This window comes from Ceratotherium simum, chromosome 22, assembly GCF_057802395.1.
Source record: "Ceratotherium simum simum isolate JZ-2026a chromosome 22, ASM5780239v1, whole genome shotgun sequence".
Classification (NCBI taxonomy): Eukaryota; Metazoa; Chordata; class Mammalia; order Perissodactyla; family Rhinocerotidae; genus Ceratotherium; species Ceratotherium simum.
In genome coordinates, this window is record NC_141921.1 from 48919875 (window position 1) to 48935689 (window position 15815).

Sequence of the window (15815 nt, forward strand, 5' to 3'; positions counted from 1 at the left end):
GTGATTTATGTGTTTATGTAAAGAAAACACGGACCCTCTTGAGCAGCGCTTTACCGCCAAGGGCCTCAGTTGGGATTTGCCCAAAAGCTTATTTTCTCCGTCATCTGTTCAGGGTGGAGGATTTCCCGTCCCCAGGGAGGCCGTGGGGGGATCGGCGTCAGTTCCCCGCAATCCCATAGCCAGTTAGCGACCTGATGGGGTTTTATTCTGACTTTGCAGGGCTGTCCTGGAGGACATTCTCGAAGGCAGGAGGAGGGGCCCACGCTGGAGGCGAGGTCACGGTTCCCTGGAGCACTGGGACCGCATGTCCTGGCTTCTCCCCCACGAAGCCCAGGGGTTCCCACCGAGCCCCAGGACCCCAGCTCTCAGGGGCTAACTCCTGCCTGGCCTCGGGGCAGGGGGGGCAGCTTGGGCCTGCTCTAGGCTGACCATGTCCGGCTGTCACGCAGCTGGCCTGCCACTCTGTGTCCACGTCTGTGAAGTCTCCCGTGGGGAGCGGAGGCTGGTGCCTGGGGTGGAGGGATGAGGGGACTCCTGGGTGTCCCTTTCCGCTCCTGTCAACTGTCTGAGAAGGAGTTATGCATGTGTCCAGAGGATCAGGCCACTCCACAAATCCCTGGGTAGCGGGATATTGCTGTCCCCCATCCTGGTGTTGGACCTTACTGCAAAAGTAGCCGCGGGGCTTGACCCCTGCGCATCTCGGGGTCTGGCCTGCATTTCTTGACTTCCTTCTAGTCTGTCTCCACAACTCAGCCCTGACTGTACAGAACAGCGGCGCCAGCAGTGTCTCAACCGGGCAACTCGTGGACTTGCCCTGAGTCGGGGGCTCTGAGCGGGGCCTGGCCTTCACTGTCAGAGCTTCCTATGTGGCTTCCAACTGCCAGCTCATGGGCCTACTCTGTCCCCAGTGCCAGACGAGTGGGCTGGGGTACCTGCCCCTGAGGTGTGCTGCACTAGAGGGGACCCTGGTCTCCACCTGTCCCTGGAACCCTCTGCCTTCAGTGTGATCAGGGCTGAGGGACCAGGGTTGACCTCTGCCCTTCTCAGGGGTCTCTCTGTGCTCCCAGGGCTGCTGGCCCTGCTGTTGCCCACTGGCTCCTGGAGAGGGGGAAGGGACGGGGAGGAGGAGGAGGGGAGGGGCAGCACCTGTACTTGTTTGGGAACATCCGCTCGCAGTCCTTGCACTCGTGGGCCTGCCCGTCGTCGCCCCCGCTGCCCACGCCCTCCGGCTTGAGCTCCTCGCCCAGGCCCTGGTAGAGCGCGGCCCCCACCGAGCTGCACGCATACTTCTTATGACGCCGCAGGTCCAGCTTGGACTGGAAGAGCTCATCACACATGTCGCAGCGGAATGTGGGCTCCTCTGCAAGAGAGAGAGGATGGGAGGCGGGTGGGCGAGGCTGAAACCTGCCCCAGGGCCCAGGGCCTGCAAGGGGGGTGGAGGGACACCCTGGGGCCTGCCTCCCACACTGGCTGTTCCTGCTCCTGCTTCTTTCCTGCCCTCATCCCCGACCTAGGAGTGGCTGCCCAGAGGGCGTGGAGACCACAGAGACCCAGGTCTGCATCATAAGAAACACTGAGCCCCCTCCCTGTGTCTCAGGAGGCCATTGTGGGCTTGAGAAGGCCCTGGCTCAGGAGCAGAGAAGGAAGCCAGGCCAAGTGCTTTGTTTATGAATTAGGAGAAAAAAGACGACAGAGCTCTAATGCATATCATAAATTATTGTCATCAAGGTCAAACAAATTAAAAGGGGGGCAGCTATTATTAAGTTTACGAGGCGGCATCCTGACCACTGTGCCAAACCAAACAATCAGCCTGGGGCTGTAAATTTCCCGGGGGACGACCTCCAGGCCTTTCCGTAGACCGCCCCCACTGGCAGCTGCCTGACAACAGCTTTTCCCCAGAGTGGGTGTCCCCCTCCCTGCCCAAGGAGGACCCCGGGTCCCACTCAGGTCTGGAGAGAACACATGCACTAAAAGCTCTTGCACAAATGAATTGAACGGTGTGCACGTGTGTGCTTGTGAGTGAACATGTGAACGCACACGTGCTTCTCGTGCATGGGTGTGAAGATCCAAGACTATCTGCACCTGTGCCTGTGCATCCTCATGTGAATATGTAGGCATAGTTGTGCATCTACACTCATATTTGTGTTGGTGTGCGTATGTATCCATGTGCATGGTGCACATGCATGAGTGTGCATCCATATGTGGCTACATGTGTGAAAATTAGTGTTTGCATATCTTCATACTTGCACGCATGTGTGTGCAAGTGTGCCCGGGTGTTTCGGCACGTGTACATTTGTGCACGTTATGTGTGTGCTTACTTTGCACGTGTGAACATGTATGTTCCATGCACACGTGTGCACGTTAAGTATGCATGTTCGTGACCATGTGTAGGTGTTGAGTGTGCATGTGTTTGTGTGTGTATATGTCTATGTGTGAATGCATGCACATGTGTGTGTGAATATGCACTTGTGTGCATTTGTGTCTGTGTAAATGTGCATGCAGTTGTGTATGTGTGAATATGTGTGCATGTATTTGTGTGTGAATGTGCATGTGTTATGTGATTGTACTTGTGTGCATGTGTTAGTGTGTGTTTGTGTGAATGTGTGGGGGGTATGCATGCATTTGTGTGCAAGAGTGAGGGTGTGTGAGTGTGGATGTGTGTCTTTGTGTGCACTTGTGACTGTGTGTTTTGAGTGTGAATGTGTGACTGTGTGCATGTGTGAATGCGTGTTCTAGTGCATGTGTATGTGTGTGCACATGCACAAGGACCCTTGGCTCAGCACTAAGCAGGGCCTTAATAACTTCGGGCTGAATGCTGACCGATAGGATCTGACCCTAACGAGGTGGGGGAGATGGGCAGGAAGAAGGTGGGGGAGATGGGGGGGCGAGGAGGGGGGCTGCCTCCTGGCCATCCTTGTGTCAGAGAGACCATGGTAAATGTTTCTGAGTGCTAAAGAGAGGACAGGCAGCTCTGCAGCCTGGGCGGTGTGGGTTAGGGGGGAGGGTTGGGGAGAGGGAGGGCCACCTCCCTGTGACCGGAAGCTTCCCTGAGCCTAAGAGTGGAGGCACTGCTCCCCGTGTCTGGCCACACCTGGACATCCCCACTGGTGGGCACCCAGAGGCCCCAACACCTAAGGGGACATTTCTGCAGGAGCTGGCTCTGAGATGCTCTTGGCCGAGCCCCCTGGGCACTGGCTGATAGCCTCAGATTCACAAGCACCAAATCACCAAATGTGACTTTTGTTCACGTCTTTGCCTGGCGACGCGTGCATCTGGGGCAGGCCAGGTGGGCTCCAGTGCTGGGCAGACGCAGCCTGAGGCCGGGAGTCCTGGCCCGCTCACTGACGTGAGCTTGCTGTCAAGAAAGTGTTTGTTTGGAGAGAAACAAGAACAGGAAGGGAAAAAGCAGCTCTCACTCAGTCTGAGGAGTCAAGTTACATCACCCAGTCCTGCTCTGGGGCCGCCGCAGTGGGTGCAGGGGCCTTAGCTTGGGCCTCGGGGACTTGGAAGGCTCTACCCCAAACATCTCCAGCCCAGACACACGCTGAGCTGCAAAACGGACTGAAGGGAGGCAGTAAGGCCGGCCGGTCCACACGCACCTGGGAACCCAGAATGGAAGAGACAGGGAGGGCCGCACCAGTGACCCTTAAGCAAATGTTTGCACACACAATCACCAGCAGGACCCTGGCATTCCCGCTGACAGGCAGAGCAGCTGGGCAGAAGGAACGGGAGTGATGGGGCCCAAGGCCAACTGGAGAGCAGAGTCAGAGAAGGTTCTAAAACAAAACCCATCCAGGCACTGGGCCGGTCCTCCGGTGGCAGGGTGGAACCCCAAACACAATCCATGGGGTGGGGGGGGATGGGCAAGGAGGATGCACGTTCCAGAATAACCAGCCTGCAAGTCTGCAAAGCGCTGTCTTTAACACAGCATCGGAGCACGCAAATCTTTTCAGGAAAAATGTCAACTGTGAAAATAATGTGACTAACCACATTAACACCCAAGGTTTGGGGAGCTTCTACATGGCTGGCACTGTCCTAAGAACTTTACAGTATTGACGCATCTAAGCCTCACGGCAATTCACGCGCACATGAAGGACTATTTTTATGCCCTCTTAGTAACTGGTAAACTGAGGCTGGGAGAGACTGAATAACCTGCCCAGAGCACTCAGAGGAAGTAGCAGAGCTGTGGAACCGGAGCCTTTGCACTGCGGGGTGCCCGGGAAGCCGACGGCAGAGTCCCAACTGCCCACCGAGGGTATGAGGAACGCACCGTGAGTGGTGTGGATTTCCTTTATATCTGGGGACCAAGAGCCCCACGTCAGAGCAGAGCTGGATGCACAGACCCCACCAAACTGCTCTTGCCGGTTTATTCTGACCTCCTGGGCTGGAATGAGCTGAGATGGAGCCCTCCCACCAGCATCATGATTAAGCTGGAAATGCAATTTGTACTTGAGTCTTTCTGGACCCAACTAAGAACAACCACAGAACTCGAAATATGAAAACAAAGACAAGAAAAAATGCCAACCCCATTCATCTAACAACACCGACCCACTGATTCTTCCAGTTTTGGATCGTGGAATTTGGATTCAGAATGAAAATTCAGCTTGGTTCTCATTCTGACGGCATTCGAGGGTGCCCTGGAGGCAATGGAACCACCCGCGGAGACAAATGTCGTTGTCCTCCTCCGTCCCCCATCCCACCATGGACCCAAGTTTGCCCCGATTGAAGGACAGAGCTGGGGAGAGGACATGTCTAAGCCTTGCCCACTCCTGCTGGGCTGTGGACAGGTGTTCCAGCGGTCTTCCAGGCAGGTAAGGCTGGCATTGAATACACACCTGGGGCTGTGGACGGGGGCAGAAGGATGCGCACAGCACATGTGGTTTTCATTTCCCAGCACAAGCAATTCCATTGTAAAGAAATACTGAAAGAGTATGTTATAGCCTGGTTATATTACGTTATAGTGTATTGTATTATATTATATAATATTATATTATACTATATTACATTATATTATATTATACTATACTATTTGTCTGTCTCATATGCTTTATACACAATACACTGCATCCTCTTGACCTTTTTTGGAGAGGGGAAAAGTTAATCATTTTGAGCCTTTCTCAAAAGAAAAGCATATCTGAATGGAAATGATTTGCTTTATTTTCTCCTAAGAGCAAGAAGTTCTCCTGAAAGAGGACTCGTTCCCCTCTCCATTGAAAGAGTAAAAACAAAATAAAAAGTCACTGGAACTAATGAGTCTGAAAGTGGCTTCCCTCTGCTCTGAAGCACTTGCTGGAACACTGGAATTGCGTTTTTTTACAAAGCTGCAGCTTGGAAAGAGGGGTTCCAGCGCCAGAGGTGCAGGGCCGGGGCTCTGTCTCCCCAGCGAGCTGGCAAAGCAGGGCCTGGTTTCTTCCACGACACCTGAATGTTGTTCCTGGCACAGGCCCCTGCCCCCAACGAGACGAAAAATTGTGATTCAAAACTGAACTCTCTTCATCGAAATCTGGTGGGGGTGCGCGGGGGGCCGTGGGCTGGGGCAGAAGCCCTACCTTCTACCCAAACCAAACTAAACCAACGCTGCGGCAGCTGACGTCTTGTCTGTCAAATCTGCACCTTGCTCGTCTATCTGAAGTTCCATCAGCAACTTTTCACGGCAGAGCAGGAACGTAACAGGAAAATAAATCAGTGCCTAATGGCTTCAGAGAACCGAGGGGGACACAATTATGTGGCATCTACATGCTAATCTACCAGACTGGAGGCTCCAGAGCACTCGAGAGCCCACTCCAAATTCCTGCCGTGATAAGGGGCCGCTGCATTCAGCTGGGGCTGGGATAAAAGATTTTTTATGATAATTATCTTAGTGAGGAACATTTTTGCATTTTCTTTCTGTGTGATTCAGAGTTCAACTTGGGGGGCGGCTGTTGGGGGGGCAGAAGAGTGATCTTGACAGCAAAGAGCATGGAAGTCAAACATTTGCTGTTGGACTATTGTGTGTGGAAAGCAATTAGCCCACAAACGTTGGATACATTACTAGGAAAATGTAGACCCAGGTTACTTAAGATCGGGGGTCGGAGGGGGAATCGGAATCAAGGTTTTTAAAACGTTTTGGAAGAAAGAAATCTCATTATAGAAATGAAACGCCCTCGCCGAGTATGCTCCACGAGCTGAGTGGGTTTATCTTTCCGAGTTCTCGTGTGTTGTCTAAGATTCATAGGTCTTTTCAACAATTATTTTAAGGAAAATGAGACCATCTCCTGCTACCCAGATCTCAGTCATTTATTTTTCTTTTCTCGACGGCCTAATTAAAACCAAACTTGAGAGGAGAGTATGGATAGGATCCAGCTCATAAAAACGTTCTTCTGTGGCGATTGCCTTTGGAAGACTCAGGGACATGAATTGTGGGAGGACCCTAAATGCTGGGCCACGCCCGGGGATTAAAAGGGTAAATTAAGGCCGAGATGTCTGCGCCGGCTCTCGGAGGCTTCCTGCTAACTCTAACGCCCAGCTCCATGGGCAGCCAATGCCACTTCCGTGCCATGACACTACAGTGGTTCCTTAGAGAAACCTGCAGTTAGCGGGGTTAATCATTACTCCTCCGTGTGTTTGGAGGGGAGGGAAAGGAAGACAGGAAAGGAAAAACCAGCCGCCTCCCTTTCTCCAGCATGAGCCTCTGGAGACAGCTAGGAGGAGAGACTGCTTTTCTGTCTCCTGTGGGTCTCGTTCAAAGACGCCGTCTGCTCATCAGCGGCACGAAGGCAGTTAAAGGACCAGTCCCCCGTTGCCAATGCAACATTCCTCGACCGACTTTCCTCTGCCACTAAAATCTGTTCCAGAATCCCGAGGTGAACGGGCACATTGCTTCACAACGTGGATGAAGGAAAAGAAACCTGTATTTCAGGAATCTGAGCCTATTTAAGACTGGAATGTTCTCCAGCATCCTCTGAGATGGACTGGGGTGTGGACGCATGAGGAAGGGAAGGTGTCTACTGGACAAATATCGGGATGGATCCAGAGGGAATGGCATCGAGAGCGCTTCCCGAAGGCCTGATGGAAGGCTCAGATGCTCCCAACACCGCTGTGAGACCCACCCAGCCCCAATTTTTCCCTCTCACCAAATAAATTTTCCCTTAACATTTCTCTTGGGCTTGCAGCTTTTTTGTGTGTGTGTGAGGAAGACCAGCCCTGAGCTAACATCCGATGCCAGTCCTCCTCTTTTTTGCTGAGGAAGACTGGCCCTGGGCTAACATCCGTGCCCATCTTCCTCTACTTCATATGGGACGCTGCCACAGCATGGCTTGACAAGCGGTGCATTGGTGCGCGCCCGGGGTCAGAACCGGCGAACCCTGGGCCGCCGCAGCGGAGCGCGTGCACCCAACCGCTTGCGCCACCGGGCTGGCCCCTGGGCTTGTGGCTTTTAACTACAGATGGGCACGACTTTCGAACACGTGTATGCTATCTTGGCCCTCTTGTGAACGAAACTGAAATTCCCGTGGCACAGAGCTCTCGGGGGGGCGAATGTTTCAAAGCCACAAAACTGTTTTTTTTTTTTTTTTTCAGTACTGGGAAGAGCAAAAGATGCTGCTGCTACTGATAATAATACAGTTAAAAAAAATCCCCCAGGACTCTACCAGTGCAAAGATACAATGCAACACGATACCTATTCACCCATATTGTCTGAAGTTCTAATTTGAATTCAGGGGGTGGCTCATATAACCCAAGGAAGGAGAAAGAGAAGGGCTTAGGTTGAGAAGTTGTTAAGAGGACGCTGGTTCTGCCCGCCCGGGGTTTGGGCAGGGCTGTGGGCAGCAGCTCGGGGATGCCTGGCCCCATCATGCGGCTGCTCCTGCGGGTGGGGGCTTACCATCCAGACTGGGGGGCACCGTTCCCAGTGAGTAGGCGCCTTCCTTCACATGCACCAGCAGCTCTTCTCCTGGCTCAATGTCCTTAATGACTTTATAATAAATCTAGGTTGGAGAAAGCAGAAAGAAAAGGTGAGCATTGTTGTCCTTGTTGCTCTGAAAGCCACGTCGTGCACACCCAGCCCGCACACTGTTGGTGTTGCTCATCAGGGAGGCAGGCCCATCAGCCGCTTGACGTGTCTTCTAATTGCTGCTAAGAGGTTCCCCTCTGGAACTTTGCAGGATACACTCAAAAGGATTAGAGTCCCTTTTAAATTTGTTTTATCCAGCTTTTGGATACTGGTAAAGGGGGCACAAAATTAAATCAGTGAGGATTAGCCGCAAAGTTTCCAAGCAGGGCGTGTCCGAGCAGGATGCATTAGGGAGAATGGCTCTTTTCACCTGGAGCGGGGCCTGGGTTGGTTCTCAGGTTCCTTTTGTTGATGTGTATATAAGACACCCCTTGCCGTTATGGGGCATGGGGGCTTGGGGTCTAGAGGGGATTGAGGGTGAAATGTGCATATGTATGAAAGTGGCCGTGAACTCAGAGAGAGGCCCCAGGGGCCAGGACACCAGGCTGTGAGTCTCACATGAGCGTGGACGGCATCCGCAAGGGGAGTGTGTGCCTGCAGCAGACTTGGTGCCCAGCGGTAGTTAGGGGTCTGAGATGGGGAAACCCCTGAAAACAGGGAGAAGGGGGGTGGGGCTCAGGGTGGGTTCTGCAGCCTGGAGCAAGCTCTGAGGTCTAGGGGAGGTAAATTTGGAATATCCAGCCTCAGTACTCTGAGCCAACATGTCTCCTGAAAAAGGACTGTCTGCATTGGGGGTGGTGGCCAAGATCTGGAAAACTCCAGCAACTCGGAAGGGCAGTGTCGCAGGGGCCATCTGGGATGGAGCCCAGGGCACAGGCTCCAAAGGCCTGGACGACTTCGGGGGAGAACCAGGGCCTTCCTCTCTTTTGCCAGATCCTGCTCTGGAGCCCTCTGTATTCTCCCCTGGGTGGGGGGTGCCCACTCCTCACATGAGCACGGCTGACACCTGCATCTTAAATCCAGAAAGGTCAGACAGTGGGGTGCATTTCTCTCAGGCAATCCACGGCTCACCACCCTGGCACATGGGTGTTTGGATCTCTATTCAGATAATAGTAACCAAGGAGCTTTCAGGAGCTTGAAGGCCTGGCCAGAGGACTGGCTGGGAGGCCAGAGGAAGACCCAAGTCAAATCCATCTCCCCTGAGAGACCCCGGGGGCTGAGGCTTCTCCAGGCTATTCCCACTCCATGGTCCTCCAGCGTCGTCCTCCAGCGTCATCCTCTGCATGGAGGGCCTAGTGGTTAGGTGTCAGGCCAGGCTTCCCAGCAGCAGCTGGACATGGTTCAGACGCCCAGAGCCTGAGCTGGGCACTCGGCTTGCCCGCCCCCCTCGCCCCACCGGAAACATCTGGAAGGCCGAGCTTTCTCCTCCTCCCCAGGCCCCGTCCAGTTGTGCACTCCCTCACAAACTGCCAGTCCCGACTAACTCTGAAGGACACCAATGAACTCTCAAAAGGATGCAAAAAGCGACACTGTCCCCAATGCCCACTTGGATGTTATTCCCAGGACACCCCAACAGAGGAATTGCACACAGTAGAAAAATGAGCACATGCACCTAGATCTTATTAACGAACGTGTAAAGTTCCTGTTCTCCGTCCTCAGTAGTAATTTTATTTGGCAATTATTCTCAGGTACATTATTTGGCAATTATTCTCAGGTACATTGCTAAAATGATGACTAGATTTTAAAATGGAGAATAGAAACTGGACCATATTAACTTCTATAATTAAGCCAATTGTTATTAAGATCCAAGTTGTGCATCATTTTATCTAAAAACTTACACAGTGGCTGAATAATTGTTTTAAAATATCAGAGGAGCCACTGTGCTTTAAAACCGGACCCAAAGTGCATCCGACGCTCCCACAAAGCCCGGATGACCCCGGAGCGGTCCGGGGCAGTGAGTCAGGGGTTATTAATAAGCGAGGACAATCGCACTTTCATCTGGGCAGTGAGCGAATGCATCCAGCAAGCGCATGCTTAGTGCCGGCCACGCGCCACGAGCGCCCCCGGGGCCGCAGCCTCCCTGCGCGCAGGCCGGGGAAGGAAGGGTCCGACCGTGGAGATGAGGGTCCGGCGGCCGGAGCGGCGGCGGCTTCTGCGGGTCCCCGTTAGAGGGCAATGTGGACCCGCCCGCGGCGTCCCTCCCCGGCTGCGCCCCGCGCCCCCGCCCCGCCCTGCGAGGCCCGGACGCGCGAGGCCGGCGGCGCGCTCTGACCTGGCGTCCCCAGCTCGGCGCGCGGCTCCGGGGCGGCCGCGTCCTCCCGCGGGCCAGGTTGCTGGGCTCTCTCTCCGGCCGGACTGGCGGGGACTGGGCGCGGCCCGCCCCCCTCCTCCTCCTGCCCCACCTCCGGGTCTCCGGGACCCGCCACCCCGGCTCCTAGGGCTGCCGGACGCCCTCCTCCAACCCCCTCCAAGGGCCGCCGGACCTCCTGGAACCCTCACCGCACTGCGAGGCCGCCCCGCCCTCCCCCCTATCCCCCCAGCTTCGAGGGCTGCCCGACCTCCTGGGACTATCCACACCCCACCCCGCTCCAAGGGCTGCCGGATTCCTCCTCCGACGCCCTCGGAGGCCTCCTGGCCTCCGGGGGTACCCTCCCTGCCGGCGCGGACGCAGCCCCCGGGGCCGCCGCGGGAGGGTCTAGCACGCTGGGCCGCGGGGAGCAGTTTTGGGCGCAGCGGGCGCCCCCGCCCCGGGACCCACAGGACGGCCGCCCCGGGCGCCCCCTACCCGGCCCGGCCCGGGACCCACAGGACGGCCGCCCCGGGCACCTGGCGGGGGCGCGAGCGCAGGACAGTTGGGCGGCGGCCGGCAGCCGTGGCCCTCTGGACTTTGAGCCGCAGACGGCATTAATCGCTATTAGTGCTAATCGCAGGGCCCCGGGCGGGGCCGGGGGGTGTGCCCGACTTGCCTCCACCTGGAGGAGGGGGCCAGGAGGTGAACGGGCAGCGGCTAAGACTTTCCAAACTCGGCCGGCCCCGCATCTGCCAAGGCGCGGAGGTCCGCCGGGCCGGCCCTGGTCCACACGGCAGCGGCCGCGTTTTCAGGCCTGTTTCCAATGGCACAAAGGCTTATCAGCCGGCCGCGCGCTGAGAAAGCCGCGGTTCCTGGTCCGCGGGGTCGGGCGACTTCCCGGGACAAAGGCCGGGCTTTGGTGGGAGCTGAGGCCGGGGGCGGTACAAACCGCGCATTTACTGTACCCAGCCGGGCCCCTTCCGTTCGAGCCTGTAATAAATTATTATTGCAGCCCCTTAAACATTCCTGAAGTCGGTTTATAACCTTCCTTTCATTGTGTGCCCCTAAGTCGATCATATTCAGACCCGAAGGCCAAGTTGGCATCATGGATAGGCTGAGCCTGGAGTTTTCACAAGAGGGGAGAAAGAAGTCTGTTCCTCAAGGAAAAAGAAACGCTGGTCTCTGACGCCCTTTCCTCCCCAGGCTGAGCTGCAGGAAAGGAGCCGAGATCAGGCATTGACTTAAGTGACAGCATCTAAGTCCTTACACCTCCCTCTGAACCACTGCGTCCCCTGCAGTATTCAAACCCTGTCCCAGGCCTTGGGTTGTGTGCCGGCAGGGCTGGGCTGGAATTTTCTCTCTGGTTTCGGGATCTGAGGGTGAGGAGCAGCCACAACAGCAGCTGAATTTACTGCTCTCGAGACACACAGAGGCGCTCCCTGCCTCTGTGTGAAGATGAAGGAGCCCCGGGACAAACCAGTGGCCACGTTCTCAACAAAGGGCAGAGAAATTGCCTGAGAAAAGCTGGATTTAGCACAGGCTATGTTCATTTAGACCAAGACTTTTATAAAAATGAACATCATTATTTTTTCCCCCAACAACATTCTTTAAGATAGAAATATTTCAAATTTATAATGGCTGTCAGTTTTGGAAACTGTCTCCTTAGGGTTCCTTACGGTTTTTTTTGTTTTAAATATCAAATCAATTCACAAGGAAAGATACTATTTTGGAATATGAAGATGTAAGTTCCACAATTTTCATTCCTACTTAATCTTAGAATTTTTAACAGATGAAAAACTCCATCCCAGTTACCCTGGGTAGAAAAGACTAGATTGCAGACTGAAGGCCCATGGATGGAGCACAGGCTGCAGCCATGGCTCCCCACTCCCTGGAACAAATGGTTTTCTCAAAAATTCGGAAGTGATCAGCTGAACCGGACTACTTTTTTCCCCCGTTTGACCAGTTTGAGAAACTTGAAAGGAGTATGTGAGTAAAATAGGTGAAGTATCTTTCAGTGTGCTGATCTTTAAAAAAATCGCTCTCTCTCCGTCCTGGATTTCAAATTCAATTGTGCTTGAATTTGTGAAGGCTTCTGGTATGGTGTGCGATGGGCTTTTCACAAAAGACAAGTGCACTTCGAGGGGAATTTGAATTTCTCTGAGATCGTTGCTGAAAAGCAAGTTCGCCCAGTGGCCCGGTCTGCCTCTTGCCTGTCCTTCTGAGAAAGGATGTTGGTCTGAGGGTTATCCCTGGGCATTTTTTGTCTCTTGGAGATCCCCGAAGAGGCTAGGTGGGTCCCAGTGCTGCCTCATTGCTTCAAGGACTTGGGAAGCGTCACTGTGCATCTTCATTGTTTGCTCTCCCCACACTGTGGGCCCTCTTTCTCTGGGACAGGTTGTGGACACTGGAGCCCCGAGGCTGGGTGAGGGCTTGTGCATTTGGAGTTTAAAAAACAACCTACATGATGCTCCAGGATCCAGCAGGGACAGCGTGGAGCTGCTGAGGATCCGGGCAGAGGTCTTTATTTCTCTCTGCCCTTGTCCGTGGCTGCACTGCGGGAACCTTCCTCTGGCCTGCTCTGGCTGTCTGCTTTTTCAGAGCTGAGCAGGAGCAAGGGACAGCGGTTCTGGGGTCAGCACCATCCGCAGGCTCCAGGGACATGCAGGCAATTCCTCCCTCTGGCTGAGAGAGGAGAAGGCTTGGCACGTCTGGGATTTTCCCCGTTCCTCTCTTCCCGTGCGTGGCTGAAGCAACTTGTGCCTAAATCCTTCCATTTTGCTGCTATAGATTCTGTCACCTTCCCAGCAGTTCAAATTAAAAAAAAAAATTCTATACACTTATCTCTTTCTTAGTTGTACGGTTTGGATCTGGATATTATTTATACATATATATACAAATATAAATTATTGGTCACAGTTAAATCGTCTTCATCATTCTTAAACAGCTTCTTCTAATAAAGTGTCCCATTTGATTAAGAAGGAAAAGAATATAAATTTTGACAAATGATTGTGGCCAGTGTTGTGACGGTGTGGTTGAATTTATATTTTCTTTTTTGCCAAAAAAAGGGTCAGTTTGCTCCCAAGAGGGCACTGTAAAATGCGACAGAGCTTTCTGACTCAAAACAAATTGGATATATTTTTAAGTCTTTTGTAAACTGGTTAAGAAATGCTAAAACGAGTCCCCTGCCCTTCTCACTTCCCAAGGGAAAATTGTATCTAATTGGAAGCTACCATTTAAACTGGCCAATTCATTTACAATTTTTAATTTAAAAGCTTGTGAGGAATAAAAGCAGAGGGAATAAGGAACCGTCGCCAGCGACGCGGCAGAGCAGGATGGTGGATGTCTGTGCCCTTTGTTTAAAGTCCGAGCCCCGACAGATCTGGCAGATCGCAGCCCTAATGGACAGAGGGGTCCACGTTGGGCCCAGGAAAGGAAAGCAAAAGGAACACGCCCTCCGCCCTCCGCCCTCCGCCGGCGGGCCGCCTTGGGCCCGGGAAGCACCGGGTTTTCATTAGGAACAAGCATTGGCTTCCTCGACAAGGCGCTGCGTGGTTATCAGTCGGCTGATCTGCTCATGAAATGCCTTTGCTTAACATGCTCGGCCAAGGAGATCAGCCTTTGTCTGCTTCCACTTTGGGGAGGCCAGCCCTTGGCTCAGGCTGAGCCCCTCACTCTGCTGGTGGAATGTGCTGGTGGTGCGGGTTTTCCTGATGCCCGGCCAGCCGTGGAGGGCAGCGTGGGCCTCGCAGTCTCTCCGAGGTGCGCGGGGTAGGGGGTGGGGGGGGTGTGGTCTGGAGCCTCCGAGTCATGCTCCCCAAGATGTGTGACTCCAGCACCATGTCACACCATCCTCAGCCTCACCGGCCATGTGACATCCTGCCACCAACATCCTCACCCTGTTGAGGGACGTGGGACCAAGAGAAAGAGCTGCGCCGTGAACAGGCCGATTCCCGCCCCTGCTTCCCCCCATGGGCACTTGATCTCCAAGCTCTTATTTTCTTTCTTAACATTAAAACAAATCCAGGAACAGACTCTGTCTGTGTCTTACGAAACATTTCAAACCAACGCATTTGCTCATAACTGCAGGAGAAAGTACCACCCAGGGGTGATCTGAGCGTCTTGAATTTCCCAAAAGGAAAAGCAGGAGTTGGAGGCTGGTGGAGTGAGAAGAGAGGCAAGGAGGGCCAGGGGAGGAGTCCTGCTACCCAAAGTGAGCTGAGGCCCCTGTGGGCTCTGCCCTGCCCTCTGTGCATGCTGAGCTCTACGGCCGTGATAGACCACCCCCCAAATCCCAGAGAAAGACTTGGTCCCTAGCAGTCTGCTGTGGATGTTTTATTCTAGCAGCCGGGTCGCTCTAAAGCCTGTGTTGACTCAAGAGTGTCTGTGGGCTCTAGGCTAGTAGCAAACCACAGTCATCTTTTTTTAGGGAATGGGGTCTGGGCCAGAAGGAAATTGATGGCCCCTCGTGGCCTCTGTTGCCCTGGGATCCCCTATCTGGAGCCACAGGGGGAGAACTGAGGCAGGCGCCAGAGGTGCAGGGCAAAGTGACAGGCTGGTCACCCCTCCCCGAGCTCTGCTGGGGCAGAAAACCCTCAGAGCCACGGGGCACCAACAGGGGGTCTCGTGGCAAAGCTGAGAGCCTGGAGACAGGGCCGTGAGCACTGCCCTGCGTTCCCATGCCATAGGTGCGACACAGTCCGTGGACAAGACAGCCCAGTTCACGTGGAACTGGAGGCTGCCGCTGTCTGGGAAGGAGGGGTGTTGGGGCCTCCGTGACTGCATCTCCACGGCCAGGAGGCAGCACACTGCCGGAGTTCTCTGGGGAACTTTCTGGACACTTGTTGAATTCTTTCAAGCCCCGGGGTTCACTTTTTCTCACATCCATCTTCCCCTGCCCCAAATCACCACATAGGAGCACACGCGCCAGCCTTCGCCTGTCCCAGGGCACGCCGGGTGAGGCTGGGAGCAGGACACGTGGCCAGGGGTCTGGCTCCGGGGAGGAGGAGGCCTGGCCAGATGGACAGAAGAGTCCCTGTGGGTGCTATGCTGCCAGCCTCTGGGTTCCCCGTGGGTCCAAGACGTGAGCTGGAGAGCCGCTCGCTGCTCAGGGCTGCCCGGGGTGCGTGGGCTGCGCCCGTTTCCAGGACCCGTCTGAACGCACGAGGCAGGCCACCAGCACAGGCCGTGCCGGGCTGAGGTTGATGACGGCCCCCCGACCTCCAACCTCCAACGACGTGTGGGTCTCTCCAAAGACACAGGACCGTCTAGGAGGCCAGGCTGTTCAGAACTGCCCCTCACCTGCCACTCGTGGGGGCCGCGGCTTCAGGAACTTCCTCTTTAGGGCCCTGAGACTCTCTCCTGCCCAGTCTCCTCTGTCCTCTGAAAAGTGGGGCTAAGGTCGTGTGTCTTGAACTTCAAGACAACATTAGTGCTTTTCTGACTTAAATGACTTCCCTACTGAATCCCATCTGGCAAACCCAAAACTGTTTTATGGGTCTCAGATCTTCAATCTGGATTCCTTCCCCTCTGTGTCCGTGCTGGGCTGGGAGGAGGTGTGCGTGAGTGGGTGCGGCGGAGAGAGAAAAAGGGAAATTG

At 54.5% G+C, this 15815-nt stretch overlaps 1 protein-coding gene across 1 annotated transcript in view; it reads right to left on the reverse strand.

Moving 5' to 3' along the window:
• The window catches only part of PRDM16 (PR/SET domain 16), a 231359-nt gene that overhangs the window by 30671 nt on the left and 184873 nt on the right, over positions 1-15815 (reverse strand). Inside the window, exons 6-7 of the mRNA XM_087445768.1 lie at positions 7862-7964; positions 1147-1360 (exon numbers count right to left, since the gene is read on the reverse strand). Coding sequence (XP_087301894.1) covers positions 1147-1360; positions 7862-7964 — 317 coding nt within the window. The remainder of the gene's footprint in view (positions 1-1146; positions 1361-7861; positions 7965-15815) is intronic.